At 43.3% G+C, this 25,565-nt stretch overlaps 1 protein-coding gene across 2 annotated transcripts in view; it reads left to right on the forward strand.

The window, feature by feature from the left end:
- CHN2 (chimerin 2) overlaps positions 1-25,565 on the forward strand; it is a 328,566-nt gene that overhangs the window by 40,750 nt on the left and 262,251 nt on the right. The window contains exon 1 of one of the 2 annotated variants that reach the window (XM_030932394.1): positions 14,033-14,055. The exons of the other annotated variant lie outside the window; for it this stretch is intronic. Within the exon in view, the coding sequence (XP_030788254.1) occupies positions 14,034-14,055 (22 nt within the window). The 5' untranslated portion in view covers position 14,033. Of the gene's footprint in view, positions 1-14,032; positions 14,056-25,565 lie in introns of those variants that run through there. 2 annotated transcript variants of the gene reach the window in all.

Here is a 25,565-nt window from a genome sequence, read left to right on the forward strand (position 1 = left end):
TTTCTTGCAGCCCTCTTCATAGAACTTGCCGTGGCCATTTGCAAGGTTGCTCCCGTGCCGTCAGTGAAGAGCTGTCACTACATGAGTTGTGGTTTCACACACAACTTCAATATCTTCTCTCTTAGCCTGGTCCCTGGAAGACCTAGGACATTCTCCAACTAGATTTGCTGAAGGACTGAACATGGGAGTGAGATCAGAGACATGTATTGGTTTCTTGTTGCTGCTATAACAAAGTACCTCAAATCTAGTGGCTAACATAATACAAAGTTACCAGCTTGCACTTATGTAAGGTCAGAGTTCTCAAATGGGTTGGCAGGGCTCTGTTCCTTCTGGGGGCTTTAAGAGAGAATCCATTTCTTTGCCTTTTCCAGCTTCTAAAGGCTGACCATATTCCTTGGCTCGTGGCCCCACATCACCCTCACCTCTGCTTCTGTCATCACTTCTCTTGACTCCTGCCTCCCTTTTATAAAGCCTCCTGTGATTACGTTAGGCTCACCCTGGTAATTCAAGATAATTGTCCAACTCAAAATCCTTCATCACAGCTGCAGAGTCCCCTTTGCTGTGTAATGTAAGATATTCAGAGGTTCCAGGGAAGAGGACATGTACATCTTTGGGGCCATTATTCTGCCTACCCCAAGGTGCCAAGGATGACAGCACCAAAACAGCTGAAGTGCTTTCTTTGCTAACGGCCTTTCAACCAACACCTAAGTTCCATCTAGTTTTTGGAGCTACACAAACCTTTATAACTCCAAGATGGCCCTTTTCCATTTTCCGTTATAATGTACGAGATAGAAAATGTTTCAATGTGATTAGAATTAGCAGTGTCTTATCTCACACTTGGCTCAATGGGAAAAGTTGGTGGAAAGTGTTAGATTTCCAGGCTCCATGCCTTGCCTTTGCAGGTCTGTAAATTCCTCATCAGATTCCTGACTGTTTCAGTAACTCCTCATCCCATGCCTTTTCAAGTGTGCTTCACACCGCATATCTTTGGAGGAATATGACCTACCTTTTCAACACGTGTTTGACTAAAGCTATTCTGAAGATTTCAGTTTTATGTCTTCTTAGTTAGAAGTCATCACAAAACTTGAATATTTTTTTCCAGATAACTTCAAAAGTCTGATGGAAAAGAGAAAGGAAAAAATTAAAAGCATCTCAGTGGAGTAAGTGCCTTTGCCAGAAACTTTCCTGGGTTCCTTTCTGTCCAACATCTACCCTCTAGGCTAAAGCAGACAGGAAAGGAGGTTGCAGGGTTGAGCCTGGAGGCAGGAGATCAGCTATGAGCCAGGAGATTAGGCAATGGAGCTGGAGGCCTCAGAGTCAGACAAACAAAAGTTCCAAAGCCAGAGAAATGAGAGATGCATATAGGAGACCAGTGGACAAAGGAGGGGTTGAATAATGCTTGGTGCAGAGTGGACAGCTCTTGCACATGAAAAATTCTAGCCATGGTGTCATCCTTTGTATGTGCTTCCAAGGGGCCAGGAGGTTTAAAAGGAGCAGAACTATCTTTCCTGCTGCACGGCACGGCATTGTGTTATGTGGTCCTGCAAGTCTCTGTCACTCCATCATCTGAATCTGTGTTACACACTCATACTTCAATATGTATTTTTTTTTTCTTAGGAGTGTCACTCTGTTACCCAGGCAGGAGTGCAGTGGTGTGATCTTGGCTCACTTGCGACCTCCACCTCCCGGATTCAAGCGATGTGTCTGCTTCAGCCTCGAGTAGCTGGGACTACAGGCGTGTGCCACCACACCCGGCTAATATTTTTGTATTTTTAGTAAAGATGGGGTTTCACCGTGTTAGCCAGGATGGTCTTGATCTCCTGACCTCATGATCCGCCCACCTTGGCCTCCCAAAGTGCTGGGATTACAGGCGTGAGCCACCGCACCCGGTCATATGTATTTTTTATGAAATTAAAACTTCAGGTCTAATATGTGTATTGTCCACCAATTTCATCTCATCAGGCAGACCACTAAATACTTTTGCATGGGGAGTGATCATATCTAAGTATGATTTTAAAAAATAGCATATAGAAATAATATGTATTTATTCATTTATTTAACATTGACTGATCATGAGCTATGTGCCATGGATTCTTCTAGGCACTGAGGATATGGTAGTTAACAAGACACATAAGCGTATTGAGGATTGTCTTTAAGGAGTTATATTCTAGCTGAGAGTTACAGACAACAACAACAACAAAAATAGGTACAATTTAGAGAAGAGAAAAATGGGGCAAATATGAGGACATAAAGTATTAAGAAGGGCTGAATTTGAGATAGGATGATCAGGGAGGGCCTTCCCAAGGTGGGGACTTTCAGCAAAGCCTAAATGAACTGAGAGGACTGGTTAGTGGATGTCTGGGGAAAGAACATACTAGGTAGGGGAAGCGCCGGGACGAAGATCCTGAGGTGGGAACATGCCTGGAGTGTTCAAAGAACAGCAACAGGGCCAGAGTGGCTGGAGCAAACGAGCAAGGCAGGGCAGAGAAGTAAGAAGGAAGTTGGCATGTGTGAGTAGAGGGTGGTTCACAGATCTTAGGAGGTCGTGTAGGTCACAGCAGAGGCTCTGTCAGTCTGAGTGCATGGGACATCATTGGAAGGTGCTGAACTGGCAATGATGCGACCTGACTTTTATTTTCATATGATCGGTCTGACCTCTGTACGGAGAAGGGGCTACAGGAGGCATGGGCAGAATTAGGTGCAGCATTTATGGGACTGTTCCAATAATCTAAGAGGGAGATGATTGCTCAGGCCAGAGTGATGGCAGTGGGAGTCAGATATGCTTGAATTCTGAAGGGTTTGAAAGTAGAACTAGAACAGGATTTGCTGACGGTCTGGACATGGGGGTGAGAGCATGTGGAATCAGGGATAATCTCGAAGTTATTGGCCTGAGCAACTGGAAGAATGAATAGAGGTGCCATTAACTGAGATGGAAAAGATGCTAGGAGAAGCAGGTTTGGGGAAACCATCCATAGTTCCACTGGGACATGTTCAGTTTGATATGCCCATTAGACGTGTCAAATAGGCAGTTGGATAAACAGATCTGGAATTCAGAAAAGAGGTCCTGGCTGGAGATATGAAATTTTACACACACACCCCCCTCAAAAAGCCATCCACTGTCACACTTTCTAAAAATTCTGTCACATTAATTCTTGCCTTCATTCAACCCTACCTTTTGTATCACTTTACTACCTTGGCCTAAGTCTCAAAGTTCTTAAAAAAGCTCATGTCCCATTGGTTCAGGGCTTCTTCTCACATTCTGATCTGATTCCTCCAGATGACATGTCCTTGCCTCAGTACTTGGATTCTCTTGCTGAGCCTGGCCCGAGTAGCAAACTCCTTTGCATAGTGCTCAGAGAGTTGAAGTAATTGAGTGAGGGGAGGAGTGTGGGAAACTGCAGAGCACGTGCCCCACCTAAAGAGGGCAGCACTGGTTCCCTCCCACGAAGCGCTCCTACCAGGTATAGGGACCCATTGTTGCCCGTTCTTCTAGTTAAGCTAGAAATCTAGATTAAAAAAAAAAAAAAATGCATAGTCTGCTAATTTTTAGACATTGGCAGCTAACTCAAACTTTTTTAAAGACCCTGTGAGCCAAACAAAATATATCTGAGGCCACATCCAGCCCACAGGCAGTCACCCTTTTACCAATGATGATCCCACTGGATGGGCTGACTGGCAGGATTTGGCATTTGGCCCTTGGATGGAGCCAGCTGGGGTATCCACCTTGGGCTTCCCTAGTGCAGGCTGAGGCCATGAATGACCTGCACCCTAGGAAGGCTCCTGGGGCACTGTCCCCTGAGCCTGGCCCCCAAGGACCTGCTTCTCTGAAAAGGAGGATGAGGCACCTTCCCCGGAAACTATTTGAAGAGCATTTGGTCCTCTTTTGCCTTCACCCCTTCCCTCCAGTGTTGTATTTCGCTTCAAGAGCAGAATGAGTATTGATTCCATCTCTCAGGCAAGACAGGTAGGGGCTATTGAATCAGCACATCTGACATCTGTCTTAAATGCTTGATGGTGAAAAAGATTGCAAAATCGTAGCTGAATGACAGTCTGAGGGAGAAAGCTAGCCTTGGGCAGGTAGAAGAAACTATATATTTTTTTCAACAATTATTTATTGAATACCTGCTAGGGACCAGTTATTTTACTATGTGCTGTGTGTACAGAAAAAAGATAAAATCCCATGAGATTCACAGCCTCTTGGAGGAGACAAATATGAAAAGAAACAAATCATAGCATCATGAAAAGAACCACAGGCCAGCAATGCCACAGACCAAAGATGAGGGTGGGGGCAGTGGGGAGTGGGAGGGGTGTCAAGGCGGTTTTGGGAGCAGTGGTGTTGCAGGACTTTTTCTTTCTTCTTCTTCTTCTTTTTTTTTTTTTTGAAACGGAGTCTCACTGTGTCACCCAGCCTGGAGTACAGTGAGGCAATCTCAGCTCACTGCAACCTCTGCCTACCAGGTTTAAGTGATTCTCCCACCTCAGCCTCCCGCACTGCTGGGATTAAAGGTGCACGCCACCACACCCGGCTAATTTTTGTATTTTTAGTAGAAACGGGGTTTCACCATGTTGGCCAGGCTAGTCTTGAACTGCTGACCTCAAGTGATCCTCCCACCTCGGCCTCCCAAAGTGCTGAGATTACAGGTGTGAAACACCGTGTCCGGCCTGTACTTTTTCTTTTTTTTTTTTTTTTTATTTTTTTTATTTTTTATTTATTTATTTATTTATTTTTTTATTATACTTTGAGTTCTAGGGTACATGTGCATAACGTGCAGGTTTGTTACATATGTATACTTATGCCATGTTGGTGTGCTGCACCCATCAACTCGTCAGCACCCATCAATTCATCATTTATATCTTGTATAACTCCCCAATGCAATCCCTCCCTCCTCCCCCCTCCCCCCTCCCCATGATAGACCCCAGTGTGTGATGTTCCCCTTCCCGAGTCCAAGTGATCTCATTGTTCAGTTCCCACCTATGAGTGAGAACATGCGGTGTTTGGTTTTCTCTTCTTGTGATAGTTTGCTAAGAATGATGGTTTCCAGCTGCATCCATGTCCCTACAAAGGACGCAAACTCATCCTTTTTTATGGCTGCATAGTATTCCATGGTGTATATGTGCCACATTTTCTTAATCCAGTCTGTCACAGATGGACATTTGGGTTGATTCCAAGTCTTTGCTATTGTGAATAGTGCCGCAATAAACATACGTGTACATGTGTCTTTGTAGTAGACTAATTTATAATCCTTTGGGTATATACCCAGTAGTGGGATGGCTGGGTCATATGGTACATCTAGTTCTAGATCCTTGAGGAATTGCCATACTGTTTTCCATAATGGTTGAACTAGTTTACAATCCCACCAACAGTGTAAAAGTGTTCCTATTTCTCCACATCCTCTCCAACACCTGTTGTTTCCTGACTTCTTAATGATTGCCATTCTAACTGGTGTGAGATGGTATCTCATTGTGGTTTTGATTTGCATTTCTCTGATGGCCAGTGATGATGAGCATTTTTTCATGTGTCTGTTGGCTGTATGAATATCTTCTTTTGAGAAATGTCTGTTCATATCCTTTCCCCACTTTTTGATGGGGTTGTTTGTTTTTTTCTCGTATATTTGTTTGAGTTCTTTGTAGATTCTGGATATTAGCCCTTTGTCAGATGAGTAGGTTGCAAAAATTTTCTCCCATTCTGTAGGTTGCCTGTTCACTCTGATGGTAGTTTCTTTTGCTGTGCAAAAGCTCTTTAGTTTAATTAGATCCCATTTGTCAATTTTGGCTTTTGCTGCCGTTGCTTTTGGTGTTTTAGACATGAAGTCCTTGCCCATGCCTATGTCCTGAATGGTACTACCTAGATTTTCTTCTAGGGTTTTTATGGTATTAGGTCTAACATTTAAGTCTCTAATCCATCTTGAATTAATCTTCGTATAAGGGGTAAGGAAAGGATCCAGTTTCAGCTTTCTACTTATGGCTAGCCAATTTTCCCAGCACCATTTATTAAATAGGGAATCATTTCCCCATTTCTTGTTTCTCTCAGGTTTGTCAAAGATCAGATGGCTGTAGATGTGCAGTATTATTTCTGAGGACTCTGTTCTGTTCCATTGGTCTATATCTCTGTTTTGGTACCAGTACCATGCTGTTTTGGTTACTGTAGCCTTGTAGTATAGTTTGAAGTCAGGTAGCGTGACGCCTCCAGCTTTGTCCTTTTGACTTAGGATTGTCTTGGCAATGCGGGCTCTTTTTTGGTTCCATATGAACTTTAAAGCAGTTTTTTCCAATTCTGTGAAGAAAGTCATTGGTAGCTTGATGGGGATGGCATTGAATCTATAAATAACCTTGGGGAGTATGGCCATTTTCACGATATTGATTCTTCCTATCCATGAGCATGGTATGTTCTTCCATTTGTTTGTGTCCTCTTTGATTTCACTGAGCAGTGGTTTGTAGTTCTCCTTGAAGAGGTCCTTTACATCCCTTGTAAGCTGGATTCCTAGGTATTTTATTCTCTTTGAAGCAATTGTGAATGGAAGTTCATTCCTGATTTGGCTCTCTGCTTGTCTGTTGCTGGTGTATAAGAATGCTTGTGATTTTTGCACATTAATTTTGTATCCTGAGACTTTGCTGAAGTTGCTTATCAGCTTAAGGAGATTTTGGGCTGAGACGATGGGGTTTTCTAAATATACAATCATGTCATCTGCAAACAGGGACAATTTGACTTCTTCTTTTCCTAACTGGATACCCTTGATTTCTTTCTCTTGCCTGATTGCCCTAGCCAGAACTTCCAACACTATGTTGAATAGGAGTGGTGAGAGAGGGCATCCCTGTCTTGTGCCAGTTTTCAAAGGGAATTTTTCCAGTTTTTGCCCCTTCAGTATGATATTAGCTGTGGGTTTGTCATAAATAGCTCTTATTATTTTGAGGTACGTTCCATCAATACCGAATTTATTGAGCGTTTTTAGCATGAAGGGCTGTTGAATTTTGTCAAAAGCCTTTTCTGCATCTATTGAGACAATCATGTGGTTCTTGTCTTTGGTTCTGTTTATATGCTGGATTACGTTTATTGATTTGCGAATGTTGAACCAGCCTTGCATCCCAGGGATGAAGCCCACTTGATCATGGTGGATAAGCTTTTTGATGTGCTGCTGAATCCGGTTTGCCAGTATTTTATTGAGGATTTTTGCATCAATGTTCATCAGGGATATTGGTCTAAAATTCTCTTTTTTTGTTGTGTCTCTGCCAGGCTTTGGTATCAGGATGATGTTGGCCTCATAAAATGAGTTAGGGAGGATTCCCTCTTTTTCTATTGATTGGAATAGTTTCAGAAGGAATGGTACCAGCTCCTCCTTGTACCTCTGGTAGAATTCAGCTGTGAATCCATCTGGTCCTGGACTTTTTTTGGTGGGTAGGCTATTAATTGTTGCCTCAATTTCAGAGCCTGCTATTGGTCTATTCAGGGATTCAACTTCTTCCTGGTTTAGCCTTGGGAGAGTGTAAGTGTCCAGGAAATTATCCATTTCTTCTAGATTTTCTAGTTGATTTGCGTAGAGGCGTTTATAGTATTCTCTGATGGTAGTTTGTATTTCTGTGGGGTCAGTGGTGATATCCCCTTTATCATTTTTTATTGCATCTATTTGATTCCTCTCTCTTTTTTTCTTTATTAGCCTTGCTAGCGGTCTGTCAATTTTGTTGATCTTTTCAAAAAACCAACTCCTGGATTCATTGATTTTTTGGAGGGTTTTTTGTGTCTCTATCTCCTTCAGTTCTGCTCTGATCTTAGTTATTTCTTGCCTTCTGCTAGCTTTTGAATGTGATTGCTCTTGCCTCTCTAGTTCTTTTAATTGTGATGTTAGAGTGTCAATTTTAGATCTTTCCTGCTTTCTCTTGTGGGCATTTAGTGCTATAAATTTCCCTCTACACACTGCTTTAAATGTGTCCCAGAGATTCTGGTATGTTGTATCTTTGTTCTCATTGGTTTCAAAGAACATCTTTATTTCCGCTTTCATTTCGTTATGTACCCAGTAGTCATTCAGGAGCAGGTTGTTCAGTTTCCATGTAGTTGAGCGGTTTTGATTGAGTTTCTTAGTCCTGAGTTCTAGTTTGATTGCACTGTGGTCTGAGAGACAGTTTGTTATAATTTCTGTTCTTTTACATTTGCTGAGGAGTACTTTACTTCCAATTATGTGGTCAATTTTGGAATAAGTGCGATGTGGTGCTGAGAAGAATGTATATTCTGTTGATTTGGGGTGGAGAGTTCTATAGATGTCTATTAGGTCCGCTTGGTGCAGAGATGAGTTCAATTCCTGGATATCCTTGTTAACTTTCTGTCTCGTTGATCTGTCTAATGTTGACAGCGGAGTGTTGAAGTCTCCCATTATTATTGTATGGGAGTCTAAGTCTCTTTGTAAGTCTCTAAGGACTTGCTTTATGAATCTGGGTGCTCCTGTATTGGGTGCATATATATTTAGGAGAGTTAGCTCTTCCTGTTGAATTGATCCCTTTACCATTATGTAATGGCCTTCTTTGTCTCTTTTGATCTTTGATGGTTTAAAGTCTGTTTTATCAGAGACTAGGATTGCAACCCCTGCTTTTTTTTGTTCTCCATTTGCTTGGTAGATCTTCCTCCATCCCTTTATTTTGAGCCTATGTATGTCTCTGCATGTGAGATGGGTCTCCTGAATACAGCAGACTGATGGGTCTTGACTCTTTATCCAGTTTGCCAGTCTGTGTCTTTTAATTGGAGCATTTAGTCCATTAACATTTAAGGTTAATATTGTTATGTGTGAACTTGATCCTGCCATTATGATATTAACTGGTTATTTTGCTCGTTAGTTGATGCAGTTTCTTCCTAGCCTCGATGGTCTTTACATTTTGCCAAGTTTTTGCGATGGCTGGTACCGGTTGTTCCTTTCCATGTTTAGGGCTTCCTTCAGGGTCTCTTGTAAGGCAGGCCTGGTGGTGACAAAATCTCTAAGCATTTGCTTATCTGTAAAGGATTTTATTTCTCCTTCACTTATGAAACTTAGTTTGGCTGGATATGAAATTCTGGGTTTAAAATTCTTTTCTTTAAGAACGTTGAATATTGGCCCCCACTCTCTTCTGGCTTGTAGAGTTTCTGCCGAGAGATCTGCTGTTAGTCTGATGGGCTTCCCTTTGTGGGTGACCCGACCTTTCTCTCTGGCTGCCCTTAAGATTTTTTCCTTCATTTCAACTTTGGTGAATCTGGCAATTATGTGTCTTGGAGTTGCTCTTCTGGAGGAGTATCTTTGTGGCGTTCTCTGTATTTCCTGAATTTGAATGTTGGCCTGCCCTACTAGGTTGGGGAAGTTCTCCTGGATGATATCCTGAAGAGTGTTTTCCAACTTGGTTCCATTTTCCCCTTCACTTTCAGGCACCCCAATCAGACGTAGATTTGGTCTTTTTACGTAATCCCATACTTCTTGCAGGCTTTGCTCATTTCTTTTTCTTCTTTTTTCTTTTGGTTTCTCTTCTCGCTTCATTTCATTCATTTGATCTTCAATCGCTGATACTCTTTCTTCCAGTTGATCGAGTCGGTTACTGAAGCTTGTGCATTTGTCACGTATTTCTCGTGTCATGGTTTTCATCTCTGTCATTTCGTTTATGATCTTCTCTGCATTAATGAGTCTAGCTGTCAATTCTTCCACTCTTTTTTCAAGATTTTTAGTTTCTTTGCGCTGGGTACGTAATTCCTCCTTTAGCTCTGATAAGTTTGATGGACTGAAGCCTTCTTCTCTCCTCTCGTCCAAGTCATTCTCCGACCAGCTTTGATCCGTTGCTGGTGATGGGCTGCGCTCCTTTGCAGGGGGAGATGCGCTCTTATTTTTTGAATTTCCAGCTTTTCTGCCCTGCTTCTTCCCCATCTTTGTGGTTTTATCTGTCTCTGGTCTTTGATGGTGGTGACGAACTGATGGGGTTTTGGTGTAGGTGTCCTTCCTGTTTGATAGTTTTCCTTCTGACAGTCAGAAGGACTCTCTGTTGGTCTGTTGGAGATTGCTTGAGGTCCACTCCAGACCCTGTTTGCCTGGGTATCAGCAGCAGAGGTTGCCGAAGATAGAATATTGCTGAACAGCGAGTGTACCTGTCTGATTCTTCCTTTGGAAGTGTCCTCTCAGGGGTGTACTCCACCCTGTGAGGTGTGGGGTGTCAGACTGCCCCTAGTGGGGGATTTCTCCCAGCTAGGCTACTCAGGGGTCAGGGACACACCTGAGCAGGCAGTCTGTCCGTTCTCAGATCTCAACCTCCGCGTTGGGAGATCCGCGGCTCTCCCCAAAGCTGTCAGACAGAGTCGTTCGCGTCTGCACCGGCTCCCGCTACTTCCCCTGTTGGTCTTCAGCTGTGCGCTGTCCCCAGAGGTGGAGACTACAGAGACAGGCAGGCTTCCTTGAGCTGCTGTGAGCTCCACCCAGTTCGAGCTTCCCAGCGGCTTTGTTTACCTACTTAAGCCTCAGCAATGGCGGGCGCCCCTCCCCCAGCCTCGCTGCTGCCTTGCGGATAGATCGCGGCAGACTGCTGTGTTAGCAGTGAGGGAGGCTTCGTGGGCGTGGGACCCTCCCGGCCAGGTGTGGGATATATTCTCCTGGAATGCCTGTATGCTTACAGCGCAGTATTGGGGTGGGAGTTACCCGATTTTCCAGGTGTTGTGTGTCTCAGTTCCCCTGGCTAGGAAAACGGATCCCCTTCCCCCTTGCGCTTCCAGGTGAGGCGATGCCTCGCCCTGCTTCAGCTCTCGCTGGTCAGGCTGCAGCAGCTGACCAGCACCGATTGTCCGGCACTCCCTAGTGAGATGACCCCAGTACCTCAGTTGAAAATGCAGAAATCACCGGTCTTCTGTGTCGCTCGCGCTGGGAGTTGGAGACTGGAGTTGTTCCTATTCCTGTACTTTTTCTTAGTTCAGTCAGAGACGAGGTTCTTTGTCCCATGGCCACAAAAATTCAGGCTCACAGACCATTTGGTGACTAAAACAGGGTTTTATTGGGTGAAAAGGAAGAAAAGGGGGAAACAGGGACTGTTAGTAGGCCAGAGTCCCTGCTAGAGTGCTTCCCACCTGGCCTTTGGAATCTCAGGTTCCACACAGAAAGAGGAGGGGCCAGGCTCCTCCCCAATGCAAACTGGGTGAACTTCCCAAGGTTCCACCCCAGTGTGCATTCCCCCAGTGCGCAGGCTGGTTAGAGATTCTCTGGGGACCCCCTCCCACCTGGCTGTCTCAGTGGTAGCTTAGCCAAGTTTTGGAAAATGAAAAGGAGTCTACCAGGCAGACCATGGGGGGAAAGCCTTCTAGAACATGGGGGCAGTTTAGGGAACTCTGTAGTCTTAGTGACAGTCACACTTTTCCTTAAAGGGTGAAGGAAAGGGCAAAGCTGGGCAGGAGAGGAGGGAGAAAGGGTAGGAGAGAGTGCCAGGTAGTAGGTCCTGAAGGAACTTGTCCAGCAGGAGGAAAGGAGGCCTCACAGTTTCCCATCTGCTAGATGGGCTAGTGGCAAACTAGAGGGCTGAGTGGCAAACATAATTTTAGTTTGAGAGGTAAACAAATAAATAAAAATCTCCTTTCTTCTCCCAAAATTTATGCCAAGAGGAGAGCCACCATCCACTGAGGCAACTTCAGAAGAAAGTTTGATGTAATCTTCATTAATTACCTAGACATCTCATGCTATGCATATAAGATATGGAACATAATAAGAATATGAGATACTTCCATGGTGTTTACCATGTGCAAGGCATTGTCCTGAGGGCTGTATACACAGATGCATTTGTAGAGCTCATTTAATTCTCACAACCACCCTATGGTTGTGTAACTCTTTTATTTCTCTTTGTAGTTAAGAGACTTGCCCGGAAGTCATATAGCTTATGAGTGACAGAAACAGGCATGGAAACTAGGTAGGCTGCCTCTATAGGACATATATCTATTTCTGCCACGTCACAGTCCTCACCAAAGGCTTTGGAAGGCAGATAGCAAACCTCCAGCAACCAGAGACTGTGCTACTGTGTCTGTAATAAAACTATCTCTCTGGCATTGTTGAGAGTAAAAATTAAAAGTGCCAATCGTCAGAGACCCTGCCTTAATTCAAAGGTCTATGGGAGCTGCACATTTAACTGTGGCTGCCCTCTGTATACTACTGACTGTGATGTCAACACTGTGTTTATATGAAATCCTTCAGCCAATAGTAGCATCTTCAAGGCATCAGCAGTTTGTCTTGGTGGTAGCAGAATGGGCCTCTCAGTTTTTAACACATTTTTTTTTCTTTCTAGAACTGAGTTCAGGTGGATAGGCTCTAAATAGAATACCATGCCAATGCCAATTATATTCAGAAAGTATTGCAATTTCTCATTGATGCTTATTTACATTAATTAAGAGCAAACTTAGATAAAGAAGGGTACAAGTTTAAATGCTAAAATCCTGAAGTGAGATACTTTGTAGTCTGGAAAAATATACAGAACTGACTTTCCTTCTGGAAAAAAAAAAAAAGGAATAAAAGTGAAAGATTCAGATGACGTTTCTATGAGGAAAGCAGTAATTGTGGTTCTCAGGGTGAATGCTTGTCTTTTTATTTCATGACAACTTTTTTTTTTTTTTTCCTGGAAATGAGCTTTAAACCTTCCACACATGGTAAAAAATACTCTCACATGCAGGGAAAGAGATTAATTGTATTAATACCTTAATTATTGATATAATGAAGAAGCAAACATACAAATAAATATCACTGAAGGAGATATTTGTGAACCATTTTTAATGGACGTATTTTGTGTTTTCTGTGAGCTGGCTTAGTTCTTTTAGAATTCTATTTTAATCTAATCAGTCAATTACTAAGTTTTGTAAATATGGCATGGGGAGGATTTTACTTTTCAAAAAATGGAACTCAGTTTTTTTAATGTTATGGTAAAACTCCAAGAACAAAAAAAACAACCTTTTAAAAATATGCGACTTCTTTTGTTCTTATGCCTCATTTTTCATAGAACAATTCTATTCCTGGCATTTTCCACCCAATTTGAAACCATCATAGTCCACTGAATGTAGATGAACTTCACTTTGGGTCACAAGTGTAATCCTGAAAAACTGTAGAGCAGTCAGAGTTTTCTAAGTTGAATCATCTAAACTGCATGCACTCTTTTTTCCAAGGGGATTCTATGGGGAGTCCTTTGGGGAAATTAATAAAACCGTTTATATGACAATATCTTCATTTGCCTATTTTTACATTCAGATTTTGATCTACCAGTTTAAAGTAGGGAGTTTATAATAGTTTATTATAATTTTACTTTGTGTATGTTGTACAGATTTTGAATGAGAAGGATCTTAAAATACTCCAGAAGTTTTTTTGCAAAATATTTGCAGGTAGGTGCTCATCACTGGTTAGGATGGGACAAATTAGAAGAGACAGTCAGGGAGAATTTCACCAAGCCTCGAGGCTACAGAGGAAAGAGAATCCAAAATTCCCACATTTGTTGTTAGCATTCTTGCCAGCATATCCTTTCAGTGTTGAATACATAATTTAAATAAGTCTGAAGTTAATTACAGTTGATCTCCATCACAACTCTATTTTTAGATGTCAAAGTTCACCCAAGTCAAACTACCAGTTAAGATCTGGCTGATCTGAACATTCAGTGCCTCTCTTTTTAAAAAGAAGTTGCTCCTATAACAGCACACTGGATTGTTCTATTGTTAACACTGAGGAGGGAACTTCCTGATTTTTTTTCTTCATTTTTAGTTAGTGGTTTCTAAACTAAAAAGGAAACATTGAATGGTGCTTAGTTTCATTTAATGGTGCTGTGGGTTAATGCATTATTTTCTTTCCCCACACCCACTTTCCCCTTTCCTTGTCATCATCTTAAGCGATGTGTTTACTTATTGATGCTCTTGGGCTGTCATTTCCGAGTCTGGGATTTCCCCTTCTGCTTCTCAGTTGTAATTTTCATGAGCAGACAAGGTGGCGTAGAGAACAGATAGAGGTGGCCCTGGGTAACCCCTCTCATTGGCTGGTGACAGAATGTCTAAGACCATGATGGATACAGTTCACCTCCTACGCAGAGGGATGCACCAACCAAGTGACTCTTGTAAGTGACTGAGTCCTCCCTCAGTCATTTCTGCTATTCTCTGTGGGAATTTCAAAGCAAGCATTTTTGTATTAAGGCAGCAAGGTGAGGGCTTGAAGTCTGATAGGTTTCACCTCTAGGGGCAGCGCCGACTATCGGCAGATACTGAAGCTCTGCGTTGAGGATGGTGAGGCTGGACCTTCACCACCAGGAAGGAGCCCCAATCGATTAGAAATATCTGCCTTGGGTGAGGGAAAAGGAAGTGGTGTATGTGTGTGCCATATGTTGTCATCTCCCTGGTATGGAGCTTACAGATCTTGACTGGTAATCAGGAAACTGGGGTTTTCATCCCAATTCTGCCATAATGAGCAGAGTAACCTTGAGCAAGTTCAATTCCCTTGCTTCGGTTTCCCAGTCTTTTAAGGAGGTGTGAACTCTCCCTCTATATGAACCTTCCAGATCTCAAACTCTGTGATCCCAGGCCCCATCACTTGTGGCTGTCCATTGTTCATGAGATAAGTACTGAATCTTCATCTTGGTCTTTAGCTGTCTCTCAGTCTGACTTTACACTGCTTTTCAGGCTGTGTCTTCAATTTCTTGTTCATACTGACCAGGCCAGATTACCTATGGTTTCTTGAATATGCCCCACACTTTCCTGTATTGATTTCTTCAGTAAAGTCTCTACCTGCAGTGCCTTCTGTCTTTCCCTCTTCTCTGCTTATTAAAATCCTACCTATTTTTTAAATTAAGACTCTGAACCTCATAGAATTTCTTCTTTATGGGAACTTTATTACTTTACTATTTATTACAGTTGACTGTGAATTTTTCAAGCAGTCCTTAACTAATCTGTAAATACAAGGTCGATAGGATCTGTGTTTCAAGCATCCAGTGTCCATGGACTCTCTTCAGTATCTAATCAGGCTAACAAAAGATAGTGAACAGTTCTTTAAAGAGGAAAACAGAAACCAAGGAACGGTAATAGAAATGAAGTGGCAAGGAGATAAATTTAAGTCAGCACATACCTAGTATCTTTTGAATTTGGGCAAAACAAGGTGGCAGGTACTTCAGTGGGGACAAGTAAGAGTAAGAAATAATCTGTTTTCAAGAAGCTTATAATGTAATAATGATAATATCTTTCATTTATTTTATGCACTTTTAACCACATCCTTTACGTGCATTATGCATTCCTAGAACAACTCTGCAAGATATTATCATCTCTATTTTACCGATAACAAAGATGTAGGCCATAGAATTTAAGGGTTTTGCCCAAAGCTACACAGCCAGTACATGGATGCCTGGCTTGAGAACCTGAGCTAATTCCAGGACTGACATTGCCTCCCTGGTTGGGACTGTATGACAAGGACTGGCAGCACCCTGTGCACACACTTACTACTTTCGTATTTCCATGCCTTTACTCTGCTTTTCAGGCCTCTTGGAACACTTCTCTTCCACACTTCTCAGCTTGTGGAAATGCTTTCCATGCTTCAAATACATCTTGGATATTTCCTTGTTGAAGCCTTTGCTGCTGGGCTCCTGATAATGAGGGACTCTGTACACGTAGGTAAAATGAATGCATTAATGCCAACTTCATCTTCTTTTCCATTAGGAAGGCTCTGAGGGTGAGGTAAGAATATCTAATAAAATGTGACCAGGAAATTTTGTGTCATTCAACAAACATCCATAGAGCACTTGGCAAAGTCTTGGTAACATACTAAGGAAGTTGTGTTACCAAGAGGAAGACCCCTAGTGTAAAGCAACTTTCCCCTGCTTTCTAGAAGAGTCTGTGGCAACACCCGTGATGACATCAACCTGTGGGATTTATGCTGCTTGGAGAGAATTGCTTCTTGTCTCAGGCAGAACCAGAGAGGTTCCCAGAGACCTCTTGTCTCTTTCCTGGTCCTAGTCTGCGTGGCTGGGAGGGGTGGGGGTAGGTGGGCACTGATGTAGAGTGGACAGTCTCAGAGGGACTTGTTTGCTGGTAGTTACTAAACCAGAATAGTCTTCTGGGAGACCATCAGAACTTCTTCCCTCCTTGTTTCCAAGGAGTGAAGGGTCAAAGTAAAGCCATTATTGGCATAGTTTCTATTCATTGATCTTCCTGTTAGAAAGTGATGAGTTTGATGTGTGATCCATATGGTTCACAGGGGTCATTGAGCACCTGCTTGTGGGTGCTGTGGAGTCAAAGGTAAATAAGGCACATCCATGGCTGAAACGTAGCTCACGTAAGTACATGTCTTAGTCCATTCAGACTGCTATAACAGAATATCCTAAACTAGGTGGCATATAAACAACAGAAATTTACTTCTCACAGTTCTGGAGGCCAGGAAGTCCAAGATCAGGGCGCCTGCAGATTTAGTGTCTGGTGAGAGCCTTCTTCCTCATAGATGATGCCTTTTCACTGTGCCCGCACATGGTGGAAGGGATGAGGGAGCTCTCTGGGGCTTTTATAGGCACTAATCCTGTCATGAAGGGCCAGCCCTCATGACCTCATCACCTTACAAGGGTCCCACCTCCTAATACTATTACCTTGGGGGTTAGGATTTGGCGGAGACACCAACACTCAGTCCATAGCAGTGTAGAGTGGCATGCATCATGTGGGGGTCATAATGGAGGTGTGTACCTTGTGTTGTATGAGATCAGAGGAGGGTGTAGGGTCTATTGAGCCTGGGAGTGTCAAAGAGTATTTCATGGAAGTTGTGGCACCTTTGCCTCGAATTGAAATATGGATGGGATTTCACCAGGCTGAGAATGGGGGATAGGAGGGCACTCCAGGAAGAGGGAACAGCAAGTGCAGAGATAAGAGTAGGGAGAGAAGTTTGGCATCTGGAGCTTGGGGAGTGAGATCAGAGGCATAGTAAGAACCACAAATTTTGGATTTGTTTCAAATATTGCTGATATTTATGCAATCACACAGTGACCCAAAGTTGCCAGAACAGGCATTTCCTCCCTGCCACATGTGTCACACAGGCCTGGCTGCCTCCTTTCACCCTTCTCCGGCACTCAGGGAAGTGGCTGCCCACACCTCCACAGAATCAGGTGACCATTTGCCCCGGGGCCACATGCTTCCCCCAGTCTTCTGCCCACAGCCAGCCTGACCTGCTTCCTGAGCTCAGCTTGCCAGAGACTGCCTCAGCACCCCAGCGTTGTGCAGTGTCTGTGAAGTGGCTGAGAAGGGGCCAGAATTTATTTGTTCTTCCACCTTGCAAAGATTGTCAGCCCCTGGGTTACAGAAAACGAAACAAAATACACAAAAAAGCCTCACCGCCCCGATGGTGCCTCACGAGCCCTGCCCTTTCACAGCCTGCCTTGACCTTGGTGGTATCACCGCCTGATCCACTGGGAAAGGAGCGTTGACGCTATTCTGTTGTTTCCTCTGCCAGCTTTCTTTTTCCGTGGCTTTGCTTTCCAATTAAAAACACAGCAAAGCAAAACAAAAATCATGCAACCCCCAAATCCTCCCTGCTCTTTATCCTCAGGTGGTCAGTGTTTACACTGTTTTTGATTTTAGTTGACTCGTCATTTTTATAGAAAGAGCATCATTGCATGTGAAACCATGTGCTTTCTCTGCCTTGTTCAGGCACTGATGCCTGAGCAGGCCAGTCCACCATGTCTGTAAGAGCAGAGCTCAGAGACCAGCCAGCTGGCAGTGGGTTTGAGAAGGGCTGGAGGGCATCTGGAGCTTGGAAAGTAGGCCCTGTCCCTTGCAGCGAAGCACAGACATTAGATCTGATCTGACTGTGTTGCAGGTGATGGGAGCAAGTCTGGCCAGGCAGCTGAAAGTGTGGGCCCGAGCGTCTGGAGAGAAAGTACTATAGCAGGCAGTGGTCCTAGCAGCTGGTGGCAATATCAGGAAGAAGTGACACGTGCTATCGGACCAGAAACCTGAGCTGTAGACTGGCAGCCACATGGGACACTGGGCCTTGCAGTCAGACCTGCCTTCAGCCTGCTCCCTTGCCAGCCTGCGACCCTAGTCTGCCTCCAGCTCATTAACCAAGTCTCCCACCCTGTTGTCTGCAGCTTTCAGTTCTTCCTCTTCACTTCTGCTGTTGTGACATTAGTTTGGGCCCTGTGTCTCACCCGGATGGCCACGATCAACCTGCTGATGAATTCCCTGCCTGGAGTCTCCTCATCAGGTCTGCCTTTGGGCCACTGCCAGTTGTCATTACCCAAAACGCAGTTCTGATCATGTTATTGTGCTATCCACAGAGCCCCTGGTGGTTCCCTCCCTCTTAAGCCTGGCATTTCAAGGCCTCAGACAGTCCTCTCTGCTTCTCTTGTGCTCTGAATATTTCCTGTAGATTGTTACTTTTTGTCCAGTGCTTCAAACCTGAACCCTCAGCAGCATCTACTGGGGAAACAAAACATACAGTTCTCAGGCTCTACTTTGAGAGACACACACCAGTAAGTTGGGTGCTGGAACCTGAATACTTCATGATTTAAGCTCTGTCCGTGTGACTCTGGAGATGAGCTGGGTTTAGAATCCTGTGTCTCTGTCATGCCATTCCTGTACCCTGTGTGCCCTCTCCCATCACCGCGCCTGTCTGTTCTTCTTGTTCCAGATCAGTTGTTACTTCCTCTTGAGGAGTTCTGTGATTCCAGTAGTCAAAAGCAATTTCTTCTTTTGCCCCTGTATCGGTCAGGGTTCTCTAGAGAGACAGGCTCAATATGATAGCTAGCTAGCTGGATAGATACAGAGATAGGAGAGGGGATTTATTTGGGGGATTGGATCATGTGGTTATAGAGGCCGAGAAGCCCCATAATAGCCCATTTGCAAGCTGGAGACTCTGGCATGCTGGTAGCATGGCTCAGTCCAAGTCCAAAGGCCTCCTAGCCAGAGAAGCTGATGGCATAACTCTCACTTTGAGGCCAAAGGCCTGAGGACCGGCGGGGCTGCTGGTATAAGTCCTGGAGTCCAAAGGCCAGGGAGCCTGGGCTTGTTGTTCAAGGACAGGAGAGGAAGAGTGTGTCCCAGCTCCAGCAGACAGGTGGACACTTTTGCCTTTTCTCGGTTTTTGTTCTTTCCAGACCCCCAGCTGGTTGGATGGTGCCTGCCCCCATGGAGGGCTGATCTTCCCCACCTAACGCGCTCAGACTCACATGTCCACCTCCTTTAGAAACACCTTCACAGACACTCCCCAAATAATGCTTTACTAGGTTTCTTTTCTAAGTGTTCTTTAACCAGACCAGTTGAAACCTAACCATCACAACCCCCTAGGTTGTCCTGCGGCCTTTCTGCTCTAAGCCATTTGTCTTTTTCCTGCTGGAATACAGGTTATTTGAGTGTAGAGAATGTATTCATCCACGTGTATCTTGCAGCTTCCAGGAAAGCAACTTAAGCTTAATAACCACTCCAGTGTGAAAGATATTATGGAATAAATTGTCAAAAAATACAGATATTACATTTACTTTTGTGATAGTTTACATCTATAAGGAAAAAATAGGAAAGATATTTCAGGAATCGTAGCGACATGAATACCAATAACCAATTCCATTCTTTAAAAGTGTAAAAATGTGAATTTAAACAAGTGGCAATTTTAGTTGTAAAACCATGTATAAGAATTACCTTTTCTTCTACTCTCTTGCCTGGTGAAGAGAGTCTAAGGCTTCTGAATATATCTGCATTGCCAAGACCTTACCGACTTAACCTTATTTAACACGAGACGTGATTTTATTATTTATCTGCAACTATGTTGTCTGTTATATTTGCTTCTGTTCACTCCCATAGACATCAGTTAGCTCAGATTTCTACTAACAAGCAGAATGTCATGGCACTTCCTGGGATGAAAGAAAGAGAGCAGGAATTAGCCATTTGTAGCTTTTATGGCACCACCTTTATCGATATATTCCCATTTAAAAATATCCTTTTATCTGCATTGCAAAAATGAAATTATATAGCCATTACCAAAATTAGATAGGAGATTCATTGAATCAGAAGTGCTTTCTAATCCTTAAATGACCAAAGTGTTCTTCTTTGATAATTCTATAACAGAGTTAAAATTCTTTTTTATCCTGAAATGTTACAGATAGGAGATTAACCTAGTTATGCTTCACGCATGTTAAGGAGTGCATGTCTCATGGAATCAGGCAACAGCAACAGAGGTTTCTGATGTAGGAAGGTGCAGAAGACGCGAGACTTTCATGAATTAGAGCATGACTCCTTAAATAATATAAAAATACTTTACAAATAATTAGCTATTTTAGACTAGGAACTCTGATCCGGTTAAACCTTAAGTTGCTTCCTACTTGTTGATGTCTTATAATGTACATGGAGCACCACACCTAGTAAGAAGACTCTTGCCTTTTTTTACCTGAACTTTTTTTGTTTTTTGAGGCGGAGTCTTCCTCTGTCACCCAGGCTGGAATGCAGTGGTACAATCTCGGCTCACTGCAACCTCTGCCTCCAGGGCTCAAGCGAGTCTCCTGCCTCTCAGCCTCCCAAGCAGCTGGGATTACAGGCACCTGCCACCAGGCCAGGCTAATTTTTGTATTTTTAGTGGAGACGAGGTTTCACCATGTTGGCCAGGCTGGTCTTGAACTCCTGACTTCAGGTGATCCACCTGCCTCGGTCTCCCAAAGTGCTGGGATTACAGGCATGAGCCACTGCACCCAGCTTGCCTGAACTTCTTTACAATTTGGTAATATTTTATTACCATATTTTATTATCACTTATTGATTATGGGCAAGGATGGCAAAGTTGAATAGAAGTACTAAAGTTAGTCAGTAAGCATTTGTTATGTATCTACCATGCAGGATGTTTTGCGAGGGATTATGATTTAAAATAAAATACCAGACCAGACATGTGGCTCAGGCCTGCAATTCCAGCCCTTTGAGAGGCCAAGGCTGGCAGATCGCTTGAGCCCAGCAGTTCAAGAATAGCCTGGGCAACATTGCAAAATCCTGTCTCTGTAAGAAAATACAAAAGATAGCTGGGTGTGGTGACATGTGCCTGTTATCCCAGCTACTTAGGAGGCTGAGGTGGGAGGATCTCTTGAGCCTGGGAGGTCAAGACTGCAGTGAACCGTGATCATGCCACTGCACTTCAGCCTGGGCAACAGAGCAAGATTCTGTCTGAAAAAAAGAAAATAAAATAACATAAAATAAAATAAATAAAATACCTGCCTTCTCATAAGATTACTTTTTAGTGTTGTTATAGGGATGAGATACATATAAAGCACCGAACATGGTGAGTACTGAATAAATGCAAGGCAGTGTTTTCAAGGTAACTTTATATAACTGATACTTACGCAGAATTTCAGAGAGAATAAGATAATTCAGACATATTAGTAATATTTGATAAATAGAGATTTCACTCTTTCCTCAACATAGTGTTGTGTGACTGAAATGAAGAGAAATATGTCAGTACATGTAAACTGTGAGTGTTTACTTTCAACTGTGAAAATGAAGCCAGATTTGGAACTAGTAAGGTATTCATTACAAAAATAGAACCTAATTATATGTAATTGAAGATAGGGCTTGATGCATGGCACTTCTTTTAGAGATTCAAACATGTAAAATAAGGGTGACAGTGGTTTTTGAAGGTGCTTTAAGTTTTATATCCATCTAAACAATCTCACACATGCTATATATACGGAAATAGACCAAATTCATTATCATTAACCCACAAACAGCAATAGAAAGGCTCTGGGTTAGGCGAGAAACTGAGGTTTAGGTAAAAATTTTGCCACTGTGGTAAGTTGAATAATGTCCTCCCAAATTTACATCCATCCAGAACCTTAGAATGTGATCTTATTTGTGATCTCATTATGCAAATTGGGCATAATACCACATAAGATTATACAGGATTTTATTTTATTTTTTTTTAGACAAAGTCTTGCTCTGTTTCCCAGATGGAGTGCAGTGGTGCAATCTCAGTTCATTGCAACCTCCACCTTCCAGGTTCACGAGATTCTCCTGCCTCAGCCTCCCGAGTAGCTGGGACTACAGGCACCCACCACCATACCCAGCTAATTTTTTGTATTTTTAGTAGAGACGGGGTTTCATCGTGTTAGTCAGGATGGTCTCGAACTCCTGACCTCATGATCCACCTGCCTCGGCCTCCCAAAGTGCTGGGATTACAGATGTGAACCACTGTGCCCAGCCAATTATACAGGATTACATGAGATAGTCTGCAAGTACTTGGGACATGCCCAGATGGTATTTATTTGCTGTTTGTCTTAAATTGCATTCTCATGCATCTTATAGAGAATGAGATTTCAGTTTAAGGAGAAGAAAAAATATTTTCTACAGGACCATCCAAACATGTAAGTGGCTTTTCATGGGACAGTTTCCCATCACGAGAAAGACATAAGTCGATTCTTAGTCATCCAGAATGTTAAAGACAGTATATCAGTTAGAGACTGAGTTTCAGTCCATGTAACAGCAACTCAACTATAGGGGCTTCATCAAATAGGGATTCCCAAGAAAGTTTTCACGTAATAAGATGTGCTGAGCTGTGTCTTCAAGGCTGATGTAGAAGCCTCCTGATGCCATTAGGGACCCAGGCTCCTTCTCTCTTCCGGCCTGTCATCCTTACATGTGGCATTCATCCTTGCTGCCTGAAGATGGCTGCCCTACCTCTAGCCTTACTTGCTCATTCCAGCAGGAAGAAGTGTCAAGGAGGAAGAGGTGGCTCATGTTAACACGGCAAAACTTTTCCAGAAATCCTCAACACATTCAGCTGGATTCTTATTGAATAGAAGTGGGTCACATGACCTCTAATAAATGTGAGAGTGTCTGGGAAATTTAGTTTTTAGCTGGATTCGGTGGTGCTCTGAACAAACTAGGCATTCTATTTGTGAGGAAGCAGGGAATTATGGATTTGGAGCAGGAAACTAGCAGCATCTGCTATAAAAGGGACTCTGGAATAGGTGGGAAATTGGGCTAGATGAGCCTTCCAACTATAAGATTCAAAGATGAACTTAATAGATTTCCTATCCTCAAGGCATTAACAGTTTATATTGGAGGCAGCTTTTAGAGTCAACTATGTGAATTTAAATTCAGTTTTATCCCCTACTAGGCATAAAGTTCTGATCACGGGCAAATTATTTATCCTCTCTGAACCTTAGTTCCTTCAACTGTAAAATAAGGATGATGGTGTCTGTTATTTTGATAATTATATGAGTTAAATATTTAAAGTGTCAATTATAGTGTTTGGTAGGAGTAGATGCTAAATAAATGTAGCTTTTTTTTTTTTTTTTTTGAGACGGAGTCTTGCTCTGTTGCCCAGGCTGGAGTGCAGTGGCATGATCTCGGCTCACTGCACCCTCCGCCTCTAGGTTCAAGAGATTCTCCTTCCTCAGCCTCCTGAGTAGCTGAGATTACAGACACATACCACTGAGCCCAGCTAATTTTTGTATTTTTAGTAGAGACGGGTTTTCACCATGTTGGTCAGGCTGGTCTCAAACTCCTGACCTCGTGATCCATCCGCCTTGGCTTCCCAAAGTGCTGGGATTACAGGTATGAGCCACCACGCCCAGCCACTATTCTTTTTCTACTAGATTGTAAGCTCTATGAAGGCAGGAGCTATGTCTTATATGTGCACCATGGTCATCTCAGTACCTGGTACCCAGTACCACTTTAATAGATCCTTGTTAAGTGAATGCTAGTCTACAAAGCTGATATAAAACATATTCAAAGTAACTGAGACTTGCCATTTCTCAAGTGAAATTTGAGGCATGTACCTGAAGCACTTTCTGTGACAATGAGGAGGAGACACTACATTAAGTATTAAAAAACCTAAGGTATAAGATAAGAAGTTGTTTTGATTAATGTTGTTAGTTGCAGACAACAGAAGCCACTCTAAGGAGTTTAAGCAGAAAATGACTTATGACAGGGTTTTAGGGACCTTAGAGAACCAGGACTGCTCTAGTAGTAACTCCCTTGGCACCACCACTCACACCCAGCATTGGTTACCAGGGACTGGACATGAGAATCTCTGCGAGCTGCCCCAGAAAAATCACACATCCTAGGTCTCTAGGAGGGGCCAATCTCTCTGTACAGCCACTGCTTGACACCATCTCCTTTCAGATGTCATGTAAATGTGTCTGCTCCTCAGAGCCTGGGTCACATTTAGACTTGTTGTTGCCAGGGAGTCTCGGAAATGTAGTTTTCAGCTTTCCAGTTTCTGTAGTTCAAGCGGGTTTGCTAAAAGGAGATTGGTCAGAGTGCTCAGCTAGCAATGCACAGTGTCTAGCATAGAAGTCATTCTGAGCAACGGCATGCAGTTGTCCCACCAAGAGAGCTTGCAGGTCATAGAGCGGCGAGACCACTAGGAGGAGGTACTAGAAGACCAGGGGAACACAGTAAAGAGTTCAGGTCCATTTATCCCAGGAGCCTGCCAGACAGGCACCCAGGAATGGACAGTGGGTTACTAATGGTCATAGAGAGCCGTAGAAGAGGAGAGGGGTGGAAGTAATTTTCCCTGGGCATGCCTGGTGGATTGTGTGCAGAGGGAGACCTGCTTCTGCATTTCCCTTTGCCTGGTCACTGTCTCAGGTACTCAGTTTCAGACAGGCGTGTGGCTCCAGGGAAGGCCATGAAGCTCACTTCAGAGCCCAGCCAGCCCCATCCCAGCAGTGTCAGGATGGCAAAGGCAGGGCTCCTGTGGCAGCTGTGCAGTGCAACTCTTGTGGCCTGGCCCATGTGACCCCCAACCAGTCCTAAATCTTAGGGCGTGGGAAGGAATAATCATGAGGCAAGGAGGAGACGGAACACCCTCCACACTGAGAAGCCTTTGTTAGAACCTTCCAGCCATGAGGTCAGAGGAAGAAGATGAGTGATCTCTTAAAAAAAATACGTGTATATATATTGGTTGGGGGTTTTCTTTTTTCTTGTCTTTCTTTTCAATCTAGGTTTACGTTTTATAGACCATGTCATACAGGCAATGGGACAACTGGGCAATTAGTTGGAACTGATCTTGCAGACACCAGCAAGCTGGGTGACTCAAGTTCAGAATGGGTTTTTATAAAAACAAACAGCCATGATTGATGTCTCCCTTCCCATCTTTTATATATTCTCTTTAGTAGGCAGTTGTGGAGAATTGGACTGGTTTACTGACATCATTTCTCTTTGCAGGCTGATTTCATCTTAGTCCTTTACACAGATATACCTTCCGTAAGGACAGAATCTATCAATGCAACTTGTGGCATGCAAAAACCATTATCTAGAAACTGATTCAGTTTAATGCTATTAAATGCAATCAGAAGTTACCAAGCCTCTTACTGGAATGCTCTTCCAAATGTAACTTAATCCAATTTACCTTTCCTTTGGTATTTAAGTTCCTGATAGCCAGAGCAGACATTTCTCAGACAAGAGTGATTTGACTTGTAACACGTGTCTTTTTTCTTTCTTTTCGTTCGTGTTAGCAACTAGGTGTGATGTTACAGTGAGCTTCCACCTTTAGGTTATGGTCAGCTCTAGACCCAGTGAGAGGTCTCCATGCCATAAACTTGATTTAAATGCCATGGTGTGCCAGATGTTTTTGGGTGAACGAATGAGACATAGCCCTGCCCTCAAGACTGAGATAACTTCTC

The sequence above is a fragment of the Rhinopithecus roxellana genome, chromosome 6 (assembly GCF_007565055.1).
Source record: "Rhinopithecus roxellana isolate Shanxi Qingling chromosome 6, ASM756505v1, whole genome shotgun sequence".
Lineage (NCBI taxonomy): Eukaryota > Metazoa > Chordata > Mammalia > Primates > Cercopithecidae > Rhinopithecus > Rhinopithecus roxellana.